At 43.3% G+C, this 15,514-nt stretch overlaps 1 protein-coding gene across 1 annotated transcript in view; it reads right to left on the minus strand.

The window, feature by feature from the left end:
- ALG13 (ALG13 UDP-N-acetylglucosaminyltransferase subunit) overlaps nucleotides 1-15,514 on the minus strand; it is a 211,349-nt gene that overhangs the window by 64,660 nt on the left and 131,175 nt on the right. Inside the window, exons 20-21 of the mRNA XM_068247910.1 lie at nucleotides 14,924-14,976; nucleotides 14,747-14,829 (exon numbers count right to left, since the gene is read on the minus strand). Of these exons, the coding sequence (XP_068104011.1) occupies nucleotides 14,747-14,829; nucleotides 14,924-14,976 (136 nt within the window). The remainder of the gene's footprint in view (nucleotides 1-14,746; nucleotides 14,830-14,923; nucleotides 14,977-15,514) is intronic.

The following is a 15,514-nucleotide window of genomic DNA, read 5'->3' on the forward strand; positions in this document are numbered from 1 at the left end:
AAAAAAAAAAAAAAAAAAAAATCGCCAGAAGTATGGCCAAAATTAATAGGTATATCATTAAGTCTATGGAATCAGCGCTGTGTTATAGGTTGGTGCTTTATAAATACAATAAATTGAATCGGGGCTGAAGACCGATTGTCTACAAGTCTCTCGTCTAATAATTCGCCCAAGACAATAACCTAACTAGATCCTTCGTTAATAAAATAATGCTATACACAGCCAGCCCAAAGCTGTGCTTTCATTTTTTTCAGTTCCAAAGCTTGCAGTCTAAGTACAATACAGCTGCAGCGAGGCAACTCTGAAACGCAAATGCATTGAAAACAAAACCGCATGCTAAAAAAAAAAAAAAAAAAAATTATCCAAAGACGCAAACAGAGGAGAAAAAAAGCAGCTTAACTACTTTGGCCTCCTGGACGTACTAGCTACGCCCAGGAGGCCATGTGCGCGTCCGCGCGCTCCCGGCCACGGATCGTTAGCCCACGAATCAGTGTATTGGGCTATGGTGCCCGATCACTGATTCCTCTCCCCCGCAGAAAAAGCGACAGCTTCTCTCAGAAGCTCCGCTTTTTCTGGCTGTTGCGTCTCCCGTGCGTCCCTCTAAGCGTATGCTACGCTTAGAGTGACGTCATGTAAACAAACTCATGGCCGCCATCTTGTGGCCAAAAGTAATACTACATCTGAAATTAAAAAAAAATAAAAATTAACACATTTACATTATAAACCCATTGTTTACCTCCCACCCTCCCAAAACTACCCAAATAAAATGTTTAATATAAAAAAAAAAAAACCATTACAATAAAAAAAAAACATGTAAAATATTTACCTAAGGGTCTAAACTTTTTAAATATCAATGTAAAGATGAAATATTTCTATATTTTTTTTATTCTAAACTTTTTTATTCTAAACTTGTAAATAATGATAGATGCAAAACAGAAAAAAAATGCACCTTTATTTCCAAATAAAATATTGTCGCCATAAATAGTTATAGGGACATAATATTAACGGTGTAATAAGCGGGACATATGGGCAAATACAATACGTGAGTTTTAATTATGGAGGCATGTATTATTTTAAAACGATAATGACTGAAAACTGAGAAATGATGCATTTTTTCCGTTTTTTTCTTATTCTTCCTGTTAAAATGCATTTACAGTAAAGTGGCTCTTAGCAAAATGTACCCCCCAAAGAAAGCCTAATTGGCGGCGGAAAAAACAAGATATAGATCAGCTCATTGTGATAAGTAGTGATAATGTTATAGGCTAATTAATGGGAGGTGAACATTGCTCGGATGCATAAAGTGAAAACGACTGAAGGCTGAAGTGGTTAAACACTAGGGTGCTCTCAGCCTTAGGCGATAGTGAAGCGATTGCAGAGTTAATACTGCTAGGGTCCATAAGGTGAAAACCTTTCTAGATGTTAAGTGGTTAATTTGAAAAAGGTGTGCTCCAGAGTACAACGGTGGTTATTACCCAGTTACGTATTGAGCTCCTTATAGGAAATTTCTGTCTCATGAGGCTACAATTTGGGGATTTTCTTTAAAGCCAGAGTCAAATTTAGCAGAATTGCATGCATTTTCCCCACAGCACATAGTAGAAAACACATGCAATTCTGCTAAATGTGACCCTGGCCTAAAGCAGTTTTACAAGTTGCTGTTAAAGCCAGGTTCTAATCTAGAGCAGCTGCATACACATTGCTGGTGCTTTACCATGTATTGCACTAAGGGGAATATGTAGGGAGGCATCACCATAAAATGAATAAAGGGGAATGTGTGGTTCGGTATACAACAAGTAGGAGGTACTAAAGCAGGGCATATACTCCACACGACAAGAGTAGAGTTGGGCCGAACGGTTCGCCTGCGAACGGTTCCATGCGAACTTCCGTGGTTCGCGTCCCGCAGGCGAACTTTTGCGGAAGCTCGGTTCGCCCCATAATGCACCATGAGGGTCAACTTTGACCCTCTACATCACATTCAGCAGGCCCAGTGTAGCCAATTAGGCTACACTAGCCCCTGGAGCCACTCCCCCCCCTACTAAAAGGCAGGCAGCGGCGACCATTACAGTCACTCGTGTGCCTGCATTAGTGAGAGTAGGGCGAGCTGCTGCACACTCTCTCTCATAGGGAAAGATTAGTTAGGCTTAGCTTGTCCCTGGCTGCATACCTGTTCAGTGAACCCACCACTGCGCACCTGTTCAGTGAACCCACCACTGCATACCTGTTCAGTGAACCCACCACTGCATACCTGTTCAGTGAACCCACCACTGCATACCTGTTCAGTGAACCCACCACTGCATACCTGTTCAGTGAACCCACCACTGCATACCTGTTCAGTGAACCCACCACTGCATACCTGTTCAGTGAACCCACCACTGCATACCTGTTCAGTGAACCCACCACTGCATACCTGTTCAGTGAACCCACCACTGCATACCTGTTCAGTGAACCCACCACTGCATACCTGTTCAGTGAACCCACCACTGCATACCTGTTCAGTGAACCCACCACTGCATACCTGTTCAGTGAACCCACCACTGCATACCTGTTCAGTGAACCCACCACTGCATACCTGTTCAGTGAACCCACCACTGCATACCTGTTCAGTGAACCCACCACTGCATACCTGTTCAGTGAACCCACCACTGCATACCTGTTCAGTGAACCCACCACTGCATACCTGTTCAGTGAACCCACCACTGCATACCTGTTCAGTGAACCCACCACTGCATACCTGTTCAGTGAACCCACCACTGCATACCTGTTCAGTGAACCCACCACTGCATACCTGTTCAGTGAACCCACCACTGCATACCTGTTCAGTGAACCCACCACTGCATACCTGTTCAGTGAACCCACCACTGCATACCTGTTCAGTGAACCCACCACTGCATACCTGTTCAGTGAACCCACCACTGCATACCTGTTCAGTGAACCCACCACTGCATACCTGTTCAGTGAACCCACCACTGCATACCTGTTCAGTGAACCCACCACTGCATACCTGTTCAGTGAACCCACCACTGCATACCTGTTCAGTGAACCCACCACTGCATACCTGTTCAGTGAACCCACCACTGCATACCTGTTCAGTGAACCCACCACTGCATACCTGTTCAGTGAACCCACCACTGCATACCTGTTCAGTGAACCCACCACTGCATACCTGTTCAGTGAACCCACCACTGCATACCTGTTCAGTGAACCCACCACTGCATACCTGTTCAGTGAACCCACCACTGCATACCTGTTCAGTGAACCCACCACTGCATACCTGTTCAGTGAACCCACCACTGCATACCTGTTCAGTGAACCCACCACTGCATACCTGTTCAGTGAACCCACCACTGCATACCTGTTCAGTGAACCCACCACTGCATACCTGTTCAGTGAACCCACCACTGCATACCTGTTCAGTGAACCCACCACTGCATACCTGTTCAGTGAACCCACCACTGCATACCTGTTCAGTGAACCCACCACTGCATACCTGTTCAGTGAACCCGCCACTGCATACCTGTTCAGTGAACCTGCCACTGCATACCTGTACTGTTCAGTGAACCCGCCACTGTATACCTGTTCTGTTCAGTGAACCCGCCACTGTATACCTGTTCTGTTCAGTGAACAGTTTGGTGTGTCAGTGTGAAGCAGTACCTTAATTACACTACCTGATTGATGTATACACATGCAAGATGTTTTAAAGCACTTTAGGCCTGTCATTTAGCATTCAATATGATTTCTGCCCTTAAAACGCTGCTTTGCGTCAAATCCAGATTTTTCCCGGGGACTTTTGCCGTGTATCCCACTCCGCCATGCCCCCTCCAGGTGTTAGACCCCTTGAAACATCTTTTCCATCACTTTTGTGGCCAGCATAATTTTTTTTTTCAAAGTTCGCATCCCCATTGAAGTCTATTGCGGTTCGCGAACTTTAACGCGAACCGAACCTTCCGCGAAAGTTCACGAACCCTGTTCGCGAACCTAAAATCGGAGGTTCGGCCCAACTCTAGACAAGAGTAGTTACTAAAAGACAAAAATTACTTACGGTAATGTCTTTTCCAGAAGACGAAAGGACAGCAACCCTGAGACTTGTCTCCTCCCATAATTCACTGGACAGGAAGCTAGATAAGAATTTGCATAATAGATTAGATAGGGATTAGACAGGTATATACAACATAGTTCCCGCTTACCCCATCAGTTGTAAAAAAAAAAAAGACTCCACACAGAATGATGCTTCAAAATAAATTTTAATAAGACAAAATCCGGGTGGGTAGTAAGGGTGCTGTCCTTTCGTCTTCTGGAAAAGACATTACCGTAAGTAATTTTTGTCTTTCCCAGAACGTCTCAGGATAGCAACCCTGAGATGATATACAAGATCAATTTAGGGGGGGGACTACAGCTTGCAATACTTTTCTGCCAAAACATAGATCAGAATTTGACAATACATCCAGTTTATAATGTTTGACAAATGTATTGTGACTTGACCAGGTGGCTGCCTTACATATTTGCTCGATAGTGGCTCCTGCCCTCTCTGCCCAGGAAGTCGAGACAGCTCTCGTCGAATGTGCTCTGATTGTAGAAACAAGCTGCTTCCCCTGATGAAAGTAGGATAAAGCAATTGCCTGTTTAATCCATCTGGCAATTGTTGGCCTAGATGCTTGTTTGCCTCTAAATTTACCTGCGAATAGTACCAGTAAAGCATTAGATTTTCGCAATGACTTGGACCCCTGAAGATATTCGATTATACATCTTCTGACATCTAAAGAATGCAACTTATTTTCTTTTTGATTAGATGGGTTGTTACAAAAAGATGGTAAAAAAATCTGAGATCTGTGAAACTTGGAAGATACTTTAGGAAGAAAGGATATATCTAGCCGTAGCGTAATCCTATCTTCACTGATAACACAATAAGGTTCATTTATCGAAAGAGCCTGTAGTTCTCCTATTCTTCTGGCAGTTGTTATTGCTAACAAAAAAGAAGTCTTTAGTGTCAATAGCTTATCAGATATATCAGAAATAGGCTCAAAGGGCGATTCACATAGAGCTTGCAACACCGTATTTAGGTCCCATGACGGAGTCTTTGACTGGACAACTGGTCGAAGCCTCCTTGTTGCTCTAAAAAATCTGACCACATATTCTTTCTCCGCTAATCTTCTCTCCAGGTAAACACTCAGAGCCGATACTTGTACTTTTAATGTGCTGATGCTAAGACCCTTTTGAAATCCACATTGTAGAAACTCCAGCACCGAATTTGAGTGTGATGTGTCCACCTCATTCTTCAAACACCAGGAGAGATATGTTTTCCAAGCCTTATGATATATCTGGCGTGTAACTTTTTTCCTACTCTGAATGAGTGTTTCTGATAATCTATTAGAGAAACCCTTGCTCTTTAATATCCTCCATTCAGGCTCCATGCCGAAAGCCGAAGAAGAGTCGGATTGGGATGAAACGCTGGGCCCTGGGTCAGTAGATCCTGTCGATATGGAAGGATCAGATGGTCTGAGGCTAAGCGCTGAAGTGGAGCAAACCAAGGTCTCTTGGGCCAGAAAGGAACAACCAGAATGACTTGTGCTTGGTCTCGCCATATCTTGTTCAAAACCCTCGAGATGAGATGTAGAGGGGGAAAGGCGTACATCTTGTGCTGGCTCCAGCTGATTGAGAATGCATCCACTTCCCATGGATTGTCCTGTGGGCACAGGGAACAAAATAGAGGGCATTTCGTATTGATTCGTCTTGCAAACAGATCTACTTGTGGAGCCCCCCAGAGATTCGATATTTCTTGAAATATTTGATCGTTTAGGCTCCATTCGTCTTGAGAGAGGTTCCATCTGCTTAAATAATCTGCTAGATAGTTGAGCGTCCCTTTCAGATGTACTGCTTTTAAGGAAAGTAGACTCTTTTCTGCCCAATGAAGAAACCTTGATGCTTGGGACCTTAAGACTCTGCTCTTCGTACCCCCCTGCCGGTTCAGGTAGGCCACTACTGTACTGTTGTCCGTACGAATAGTCACATGGGATTGGTGAATCTGAGTCTGGAATGCCTGAAGTGCTTCCCATACAGCTTGCAACTCCCTGCTGTTTGAAGATAGTTTGTGAAGATGTGCAGAACATTGACCTTGAGCAAGAAGAGTATTCAGATGTGCTCCCCAACCCCCGGAGCTTGCGTCTGTAGTTATTACAGTCTGGGTTGGAAAGTCCCAAAGATTTCCTCTGGAGAGATGATTTGCCTCCAGCCACCAAAGAAGAGAGTGCTTGACACTCCAAGGAATCTGAAACTTCTTGTCTAGGGAAGATAACCTCTTGTCCCATTTGGATAAAATCCAGCTTTGAAGTACTCTCGAATGAAGTTGACCCCATTGTACTGCAGGAAACGATGCTGTTAATAAGCCCAGTAGCGCCATAGCTTTTCTTAGAGAAATGATCTTCATTCTCTGAAAAGAAAGAACAGAATTTAGTAAAACAGTAGATTTCCTGGAAGGCAAAACAAGTGTTTTATTGCCAGTACAGATCACAAAGCCCAGGAACTCCATACTCTGCTGAGGTTTTAAAGAGGATTTCTCCCAGTTAATCACCCACCCAAGGGACTGAAGAAAATCAAGTGTGAACTCTGTTTGGAGATTTACTGAGTGGACAGAGGGACCCCAAAGAAGTAAATCGTCCAGGTAGGCCATAATCTGGATAGAGTCTAGTCTCAGGACAGCTAAAACTTCTGCCATAACTTTGGTAAATAGCCATGGGGCTGAAGATAAACCAAAGGGGAGGGCACTAAATTGAAAGTGTCTTACCTCTCCGTGTAGAACCACTGCGAACCTCAGGAATTGCTGTGATTCTAGGTGAATTGGCAGATGTAGGTAAGCGTCTTTGAGGTCTAGAGAGGTTAACCAACAGCCCTCTTGTAGCAGATTTATCACTGAGCGAATGTTGTCCATTCGGAATTTCCTGTAACGGACTGCCTTGTTTAATTTCTTCAGATTCAGGATAAACCTGTAGTTCCCTTGAGGCTTCTTTATCAGGAACACTGGAGAGTAAAATCCTAGACATTCCTGGCATCTTGGGACTTGTCTGATGACTCTTTTCTAGTAGAGAGTTTACTTCGTTTAGTAATGCCTGTGCCTGGTCTGGACTGCTTGGACAGGGAGTCACAAAGAACTGTGTCGGTGGGCGCTTGATAAATTCTATTTTGTATCCCTGTAAGATTATGTTTAACAACCAATTGTTCTGGAATGTCTCCTGCCATCTTTCGAAGAAATGGGCTAGTCTGCCGCCCACCGGTATCCTGGCGTCATTGTTTTGTTGGAGGGTTTGGATTGGAGTAAGAGGGATTTCCTCTTGGCCGCTGCGTTCTATTTGGTACCCACTTCTTCTGGATATTCCTATTTTCTGTTTCTTGTTTTCCTGAAGGACGAAAGGAACGATTGAAACGAAAATTTCTCCGCTTAACGGGAAAATTTTTCTTTTTATCTGCAGATCTTTCCAAAGTCTCTTCCAACTTTGTTCCAAACAAGAGATTGCCTTCACAAGGAATTCCGCATAGTTTAGACTTGGAAGAGGTATCACCCTGCCAGGTCTTTACCCACACACCTCTCCTAGCAGAATTTACCAGAGCTGTTGTTCTAGCCGTTAGACGTACTGAGTCATCTGCTGCATCCGCCAGATAATTAGTGGCATGTAGGATCTTAGGGAAGGCATTCAATATTTCCTCTCTAGGGATGCCTGACGCAATCTGTGATTGGACTTCCATTATCCATAACTTTAGGGATCTAGCCACTGCAGTAGATGCTACCGAAGGCTTGAAGTTTAAAGAAACTGCCTCCCATGCCCTTCTTAAGATGTTATCCATTTTCCTGTCAATTGGATCTTTTAGGCAACCGAAATCTTCAAATTGCAGATCTCACCTTCTGGACACTTTAGATAGGTAAGGGTCAAGTTTAGGTGAGGTCCCCCAAAACTTTTGATCTTCTGCGCTATATGGGTATCTCTTGGCCAAAAACTTAGGCCAAAAGGCTCTCTTTTCAGGATTGTCCCATTCTCTTTTAATGATGTCCTTAAGACTATTATGCACAGGAATAAAGGACATCTGAGGTTCGGATAAAGTCTCATACATTTGATCTAGGGGTGTTAATGTTTTCTTTTCTGTAGCAATTCCCATTGCCATGTGCATGGCCTCTAACAGTTCTTTCATAAAGTCAGTGGAGAAAGCAAACCTATGGCATTTACTACTCTTTTCTTCCACATTATCTGTTTCAGAAGGTATTTCATCAAAAGAGGAAATTTCCATTTCTCCCTCGGATCTTTCTGATTCCTCTGAAAGCACAACATCTAATTTCCTCTTCTTAGTCGGAGGGGTACCTTCAGGAGCCCGATCCGGCTGTTTAGTAGCCACAGAACCCGAGGGTCCCGGTAGGACTGTCAAACCTGCCCTTACTGGAGAGGTAGCTGAGCTTTTCATAGTCTCTACTGCTGAGGAGATTTCTGCTCTAATCCATCCTTTTAAATCTTTAAACATAGAAGGAGATTCATCTCTGACCACTTTATCTGTACAAGACTGACATAACATTTTAGATGAGGATGAAGACAAATGACCCTTGCAAACTGCACATTTCTTAGAAGGCTTATGAGATGCTTTAGCTTCAGAGCCTTTAGATTTATCAGTGTCAGTTTTATCAGGCTTGTTAGGGAGTTCTTTATCAGACTTAGTGTCCATCTTCCGGGTTTTAGGCTAAAATAAAACACAAAGAAAAAACCCCAATCAGCCTGATAACCCTCAATAATTAGCCAATATGAATCAAGGAACCACAATGATGCATACCAGAGAGGGTACGGAGCTTGACTCCACAGAGCCCTGGGAGGAAGAGCCAGAGGCAGCCTCCATAGTCACAGACACTGTAAAGAGTGACTAAGTTAGTTAAGTAGAATGTACCTGCCCACAGCATAATAACATTATCCCTGGCTATCACCAGAGATCCTACCAGTCCAGAAGATTCCACAGCTTTCCAAGTGGTTACTGCAGCCTGCACGTCCGCTGTCCGGAGGAATCCGTGCTAAACGCTGCACTGGAGCGCACGCCGGGCCAGGAGACTTCCTGCTTCCGGCTTCTGGTCACGTGGGTGCCAATCACGTGATGCGCGGGCGGGACCTCCGGAATCCGTACGAACTTCCGCATCCTGGGGAAGGCTACAGCGTGCAGCGTGATCCCGCGCGAGGACAACTAGCCTGCGCAGCCAGGGAGATCACACAAGCAGCGGCTCCTGCAACTAGCATGGGTGGCCAGCCATATCCCCACACCTAGCATCCTGCTGGACAGGATAACAACTGATGGGGTAAGCGGGAACTATGTTGTATATACCTGTCTAATCCCTATCTAATCTATTATGCAAATTCTTATCTAGCTTCCTGTCCAGTGAATTATGGGAGGAGACAAGTCTCAGGGTTGCTGTCCTGAGACGTTCTGGGAAATATATATAAAACATTTCTTATTAATCATCAATATCAAAAAACACACATTTTATAAATCATCCAATGCCCATCAGCACATCACCAATTCACACTGCATATGCACATCAGCATTCACACCTGCTTTAGTACCTCCTACTGGCCAATTATACTAAAGAGATGCATCTCAAACAGTTGCTTAAAGAGACACTGAAGCGAAAAAAAATGATGATATTATGATTTGTATGTGTAGTACAGCTAAGAAAAAAAACATTAAGATCAGATACATCAGTCTAATTGTTTCCAGTGCAGGAAGAGTTGAGAAACTCCAGTTGTTATCTCTATGCAAAAAAGCTATTAAGCTCTCCGACCAACTTGGTCGTGGAGAGGGCTGTTATCTGACTTTTATTATCTCAACTGTAATTGAACTGTTTACTTTTCCTCTAGCAGAGGAGAGTTTATTACTTCACAGACTGCTCTGAAAGACTCATTTTGAATGCTGAGTTGTGTAATCTGGACATATTATAGAGTGATGCAATGTTAGAAAAAACACTATATACCTGAAAATAAAAATATGAGAATATTTTCTTTGCTGCTAATCTTCTAGTAATTATTCATAGTACACAACCAATTCATTATATCATATATTTTTTTTCGCTTCAGTGTCTCTTTAAAGGAATACGATCGATTCACATATTTTTTTCAATTGATACAGGAATTGTTTGGGAAGTCCTGCTAAGTACTGGTGTATACATTTTAGTAGCAACTTCTTTGTTTACTGTTAGCAAAATACATTCAAAGTTTACTGACGCCAAAACTGACGGCTGACTGAGCCATGAGGAGAGGGGAAATTCCCCTCACACTTGATCAGTTAACTCTATGTGTAGCTCTGTGTGTGACAGAGAAGAGAGCTCCCAACAGCTGCAGCTCCTGTATCCTGTGTTTCTGACTGACGTGTCTGAAGAGAGCACAGGAAATGTAACTAATTGTCACAGCTTTTCATACTGTTTTTGCTTTCAGAGTTTGATATGTTTGATATTTGCTTTCTGTAGTCTGATATGCAACTCTGGCTGTGCATTGAAGCAGACACCCCTTCTGCAATTGATTTGTCCCAATATAGCTAAATCCTACCCTCAATAAATTACAGCTTCTGCCTCTGATATTTAACATGAAAAGAAGGAAAATGTTTACACAGCTACTTAGACATTATTTGTACATTGTCATTTTAGAACTCTTGGGTATCGATAGTATTCCTTTAAGGATAATTCTCATACCCAAGACAGTTCCTCGTTCTGTTCAAATATGCAAAATTTGTATGCACAGTTCCCAAGATTATATAAAGGTCAGTCACATTTGACTATACTCCAATCTCAGTGGAAAGAAGTCACTTGGTACAGGGCAATAGCTAGCAAAGCATAGCAGCTATGAAGAGCAAGCATAGGATGGAAAAGCAAGCTAGGTGAGTATTGTGGTTCTCCTTAAAGTGAAAAACAATGTCCAGCAATGTCCTGCAGTGACAGACACTCCTAAGCAGCAAGTCTATGGCATACAGTTTGACTTAAAGTCCTGCAAATCCCTTTATAAGGAGTAGCAGCAGCAAAGCACAGAGCAGAGTTCGTGAACACATAAGCAGGAGCGACAGACACTAAGCAGTAAAATATGAGCAGTGGATGAGCATAAGCATGTTCCAGATAAGCAATGAAACAGTGCATACAGTACCAGGTTTGTGATGTCCCGTCGGCTCCAGTTAGCATGTCCATTGCTCCATATAACTTGCCTCCATGGTCTGCGACGGAGTCTGTAACCCTGGTGTTGGAATAGATGCTGGAAAGTCCTGAAGGGACAGAAGTCTTGTCTACAGGGGCATGAGAATGTGAGATGTCCAGCCAGGAGGATTGTTGCAGCTGCGGTGGTCGGCGAGTGTGACCAGCCTCAGGACTACAGACCACACTGTCCTGACATGTTTCGCCGGACTTTCGGCTTTTTCAAAGGGGAGTGGCAGAATGACCTCACTCATGGTACTCAAAACTGAATATGAGTGCCCGCCAATCGGCACATGCAGCGCCCTCCCACCATGGCCCAATCCCTCAGCTGAGGGAGGGAGAGTATCACAAGGCATCATCCACTTAGGAGCCGGGGGGGGGGTGCAGCAGATGCCGACAGGTGCGGCCACACAGTCACAATCCTACTCAATGGAGCGCAGAGCCACACATCCACTCACGTAAACCACACCTCCGCAAAGGAGGGTGCAAGATGTCCGGAGGGAGGCGTGGGACTAAGAGGCCCAGCCAGCCTAATGCAGGGAGCGGAAAGGCAGACTCCAGCCCCAACGGCAAGACAATTCACTATTAAATGAGAGAAATAAATGTTAAAGAGTCCATCAAAGGACCATATGCTCAAAAATTATATATATGTTAATGTAGATCCCAGTTAGTGCCTTACAAGAGACTGTAAGCACATAGTCTAATCCAAATTTGGAGAGGAAAATCAATATTTCCTTAATGTTATGTAACCAGGGCCGTTTTTTCCACCGTGCGGGCCGGGCGACCGCACTGAGCGCAGACTGGGAGGACAGGAAGGGGGGCGCCGGCAGGAAGACACTGACTGCGGGAGCCGCTGAGCAGGAGGACAGGTGATGTGCATAATGTAACACATAGCCACCCTAAAGTGTGGAGCACTCGGAGAACATATAGGGATGCTGCACTAGCACACACCAGCAAGTTGCAGGGGAAGAGGCGCCAAAGGTGCAGAGAGCAGCGAAAGCCCATACAAAAAGATATGGTGCACGATCAAACGTCCACTAAATGGGCAAAAAGGGAGAATAGCTGTTATTCTCATTCAACCCAGGTGGCTCCGTGGCCGTAGGTCAAAGATCCACCTGGATTCTCTTTGGAGCAGCAGACGATCACCATTACCACCACGGATCGTCCGATGGATACGATCCAGGCCGACAAATCGAACGCCCGACGGGCTACCACCATGTACCGATTTAAAATGTCGATCAACTGGCGTAGGAACAGTAGGAGTGTTTTTACTGGTGATGCTGGTGATGTGTTCCGACATGCGTGATCTTAAATCACGTTTAGTCTTCCCGAAATAAAAAGCCCCACAGGGGCATGTCAGAAGACACCACCAGCATCGTACCACAGTTTACAAAATGTGACAACTCCCAAGGCCTCCCATTGGGAAGCGTCAACGTTTTTCCACCCAAAATATATTGGCACCAATGTTCATCTGCTTCTGTGTATGTCCAACCAAGGATGTTTAGTTTAATCTGCATTTTCTCAATAGTGACTCTTGAAATCGCCCCAGCATTATGTATAGTATAGTTATTGTATAGTCTTGCACTTAGAGCCCATTTGTATATTTTTATACACAGTTTGTATACAGTAGCCAATGTTTTTTTAATTTTCAGTAAAGCTGGTTTAAAATATGAATATATATGTAATGTATTACATTTAAGAGCATTTTTATCTTATGCCTTTGTAGATGGCATCACTTCTTTTGTAAATGTTGTGTTTACATTAAAGGGAACCTGGAGGGGAGTGATAGAGGCTGCTATATTTCCTTGTAATGCCAATTGCCTGGCAATTCTGTTGATCCTGTGGCATACGTAGGGTCTTGAATCAAAACCCCGGAGCAAGCATATGGCTAATCTAGTAAAACCCGAGTCTGAGAACCTGATCTACATATGCTTGTTCAGTGTCTATGGCTAAAAGTATAGAAGCACAGAATCATTAGGACTGCCAGGCAACTGGCATCGTTTAAAAGGAAATAAATATGGCAGCATCCATATTACACTCACCTAGGGTTCATTTTCAAGGGAAACTGAGGTGAGAGGAATATGGAGTCAGTCATACGCATTTTTTTTTTTTTTTTTTTTTTTTTAGATATCGCTGATATTTTTGGCTTCAGTAGTGTCTGAATCACACACCTGAAAATAGAATGTGGCCAATCTAGTCTGATTTCACTCAGAATCCCCTAATCTGCATGCTTAATGATTAGGGTCCACGGCTAAAAATAGAGGCAGGACAGCCGGGCAATTCTCATGGGCTTAAAATAGGGGTGTCAAACTCACATAAGGGGCCGCAATCTAAAACAGTCTAAAGGTGGCCACACACCATGCAATTTAAAGATCCAATTTCACACCAATTCGATAAATACAATTGGTTGCCCCCCCAAAATTAAACGCTTTTGTTTTTGATCAAAAAATCTGACCAAATTTCCTGTTTTTTTTCGATTTTTTGAGTTTGGACATATTGGAAAATTCAGACCAATTTTATCAAGAATTGTATGATGTGTGATAGATTGTGAAATTGTATTCAACCCAAAAAAAATTTAAAAAAATTGTATGCAACTATTCAGTGCATAAACTTTTTCTCTTGATTTTTGTAACCAACCAATTTTTTGGGGGAGTTTACGATCTTATCCCAAAATTGTGGCAATCTAGAAAATACGCGTGTGGTACCTCGAAGATTCTGATCAATCAGAAAGTTGGATCAGAATGCTTGAATTTAATCAAAATTAAACAAAAAAAAAAAAATATATTGTATGGCGTGTGGCCACCTTAAGTCATGAACCAAATTATTAGGATTAAACATTCAACAGTCTCAAACCAAGTGGCGTTACTATAGTGACAGTGGTGGGCCTGCTCCTCCCCCTTCTGCAGAGTAGCACAGTGGTACAATATTATTTACTTGCTCCAGTGTTGCTTTGGGTCTCCTGTGATCTTCCCGACACTATGCTGCATACCTCTGGCTCCTGGGTCATGTGACAGTACAGAGCAGACTGCCAGAACGTATATACTGGTGAGAGAAAAACCCTCACTGAAGCAGGTAAATATTTCACTACTGTGCTGCACTACTCTGCTATTCTGCTATGTGGGTGGATGGTGTCAGGGGGTGGGGGTTTGAAGGTGTTTAGGTATGCGTTTTACCAGTTAATGGGGGTGTTGGGGATTTGGGTCCAAGGAGGGGGCACCATGCAAATTTTAATTGGGGGTGTCCCATAGGTTATTGCTGCACCCCAAATCAAATGGACAATATTTCAATCAGAAGCAATATCACTGCTTACAATAATGGACATTAGGGCCATATAAAATGGCGTGGACACCTGTGGCTTAAAAGGAAATGGGTCAGCCTCTACATTCCTCACATCAGGCTCCCTAAAAACTAAAATAACTTGTTTATGCAAAGAAAACACGTTAACTAAGATCTCTGCCAAGAGCTCTGCACTGGACGTAACCAAATGTACTGTTCCATATTTGGATCCAGAAAACATTACTGCATCAAATGAAGGATATATTAAGGGATTTCAATAAAGCCTACTTTGGAATGGCAAATCCTCGGCCTTGGCGACGTGGAGACTGAAGATTCTGAAAGTGTTCATATGAGGTTATATTTGCTGCAGCCTATAGCGTAAATGGGGTAAACAATCAGATGGGGTAAAAGCCATGCATGTAGTTTCAGATCGTCAACATTATGGTTTAAACAGTTTATACAGACCTCTTTACCACGTACTTTTTTGTAGAGTCTCTTTCGAGATTTTAGATCCATTTCTAGAAAGTACAAAAGAAAAAAAAAAAAAATATTATGTTGCTTAGCAGTTATCAAAGTGCAACCACAAAGAAAACTATGTATATTTTTGCAGTCTGATACTCATTGTATTTCCAGTGACACATAAGTAGGTCTTCGTATTTCCAGTGACACTAATGGCTGGATAGTGAAATGGTTCAGGGCTCTGCCTCTGACATAGACCTGGGTTCAAACCTTGGCTCTTCCTGTTAACCTCCTTGCCGGTCTAATTACCGCCGGCAAGGGGGCAGCGCAGCACTTTTTTTTTTATTTTATCAAATCATGTAGCAAGCCCAGGGCTCGCTACATGATAGCCGCTGAGCGGCGGAATCCCTCCACCCACTCCGATCGCCTCCGGCGATCAGAGTAAGCAGGAAATCCCGTTCAGAACTTTAGTGGCTGCTGGAATTTTAACAAGTACTCAGGCCTTACATAAGAAGGTTGTGAAAAGCAGTTGACATTACAGATGACTATTCGCTAGTGGATATACAATTATACAATACTTTTTTCTGAACACAGCTA

This window comes from Hyperolius riggenbachi, chromosome 8 (assembly GCF_040937935.1).
Source record: "Hyperolius riggenbachi isolate aHypRig1 chromosome 8, aHypRig1.pri, whole genome shotgun sequence".
In the NCBI taxonomy this organism is placed as follows: Eukaryota; Metazoa; Chordata; class Amphibia; order Anura; family Hyperoliidae; genus Hyperolius; species Hyperolius riggenbachi.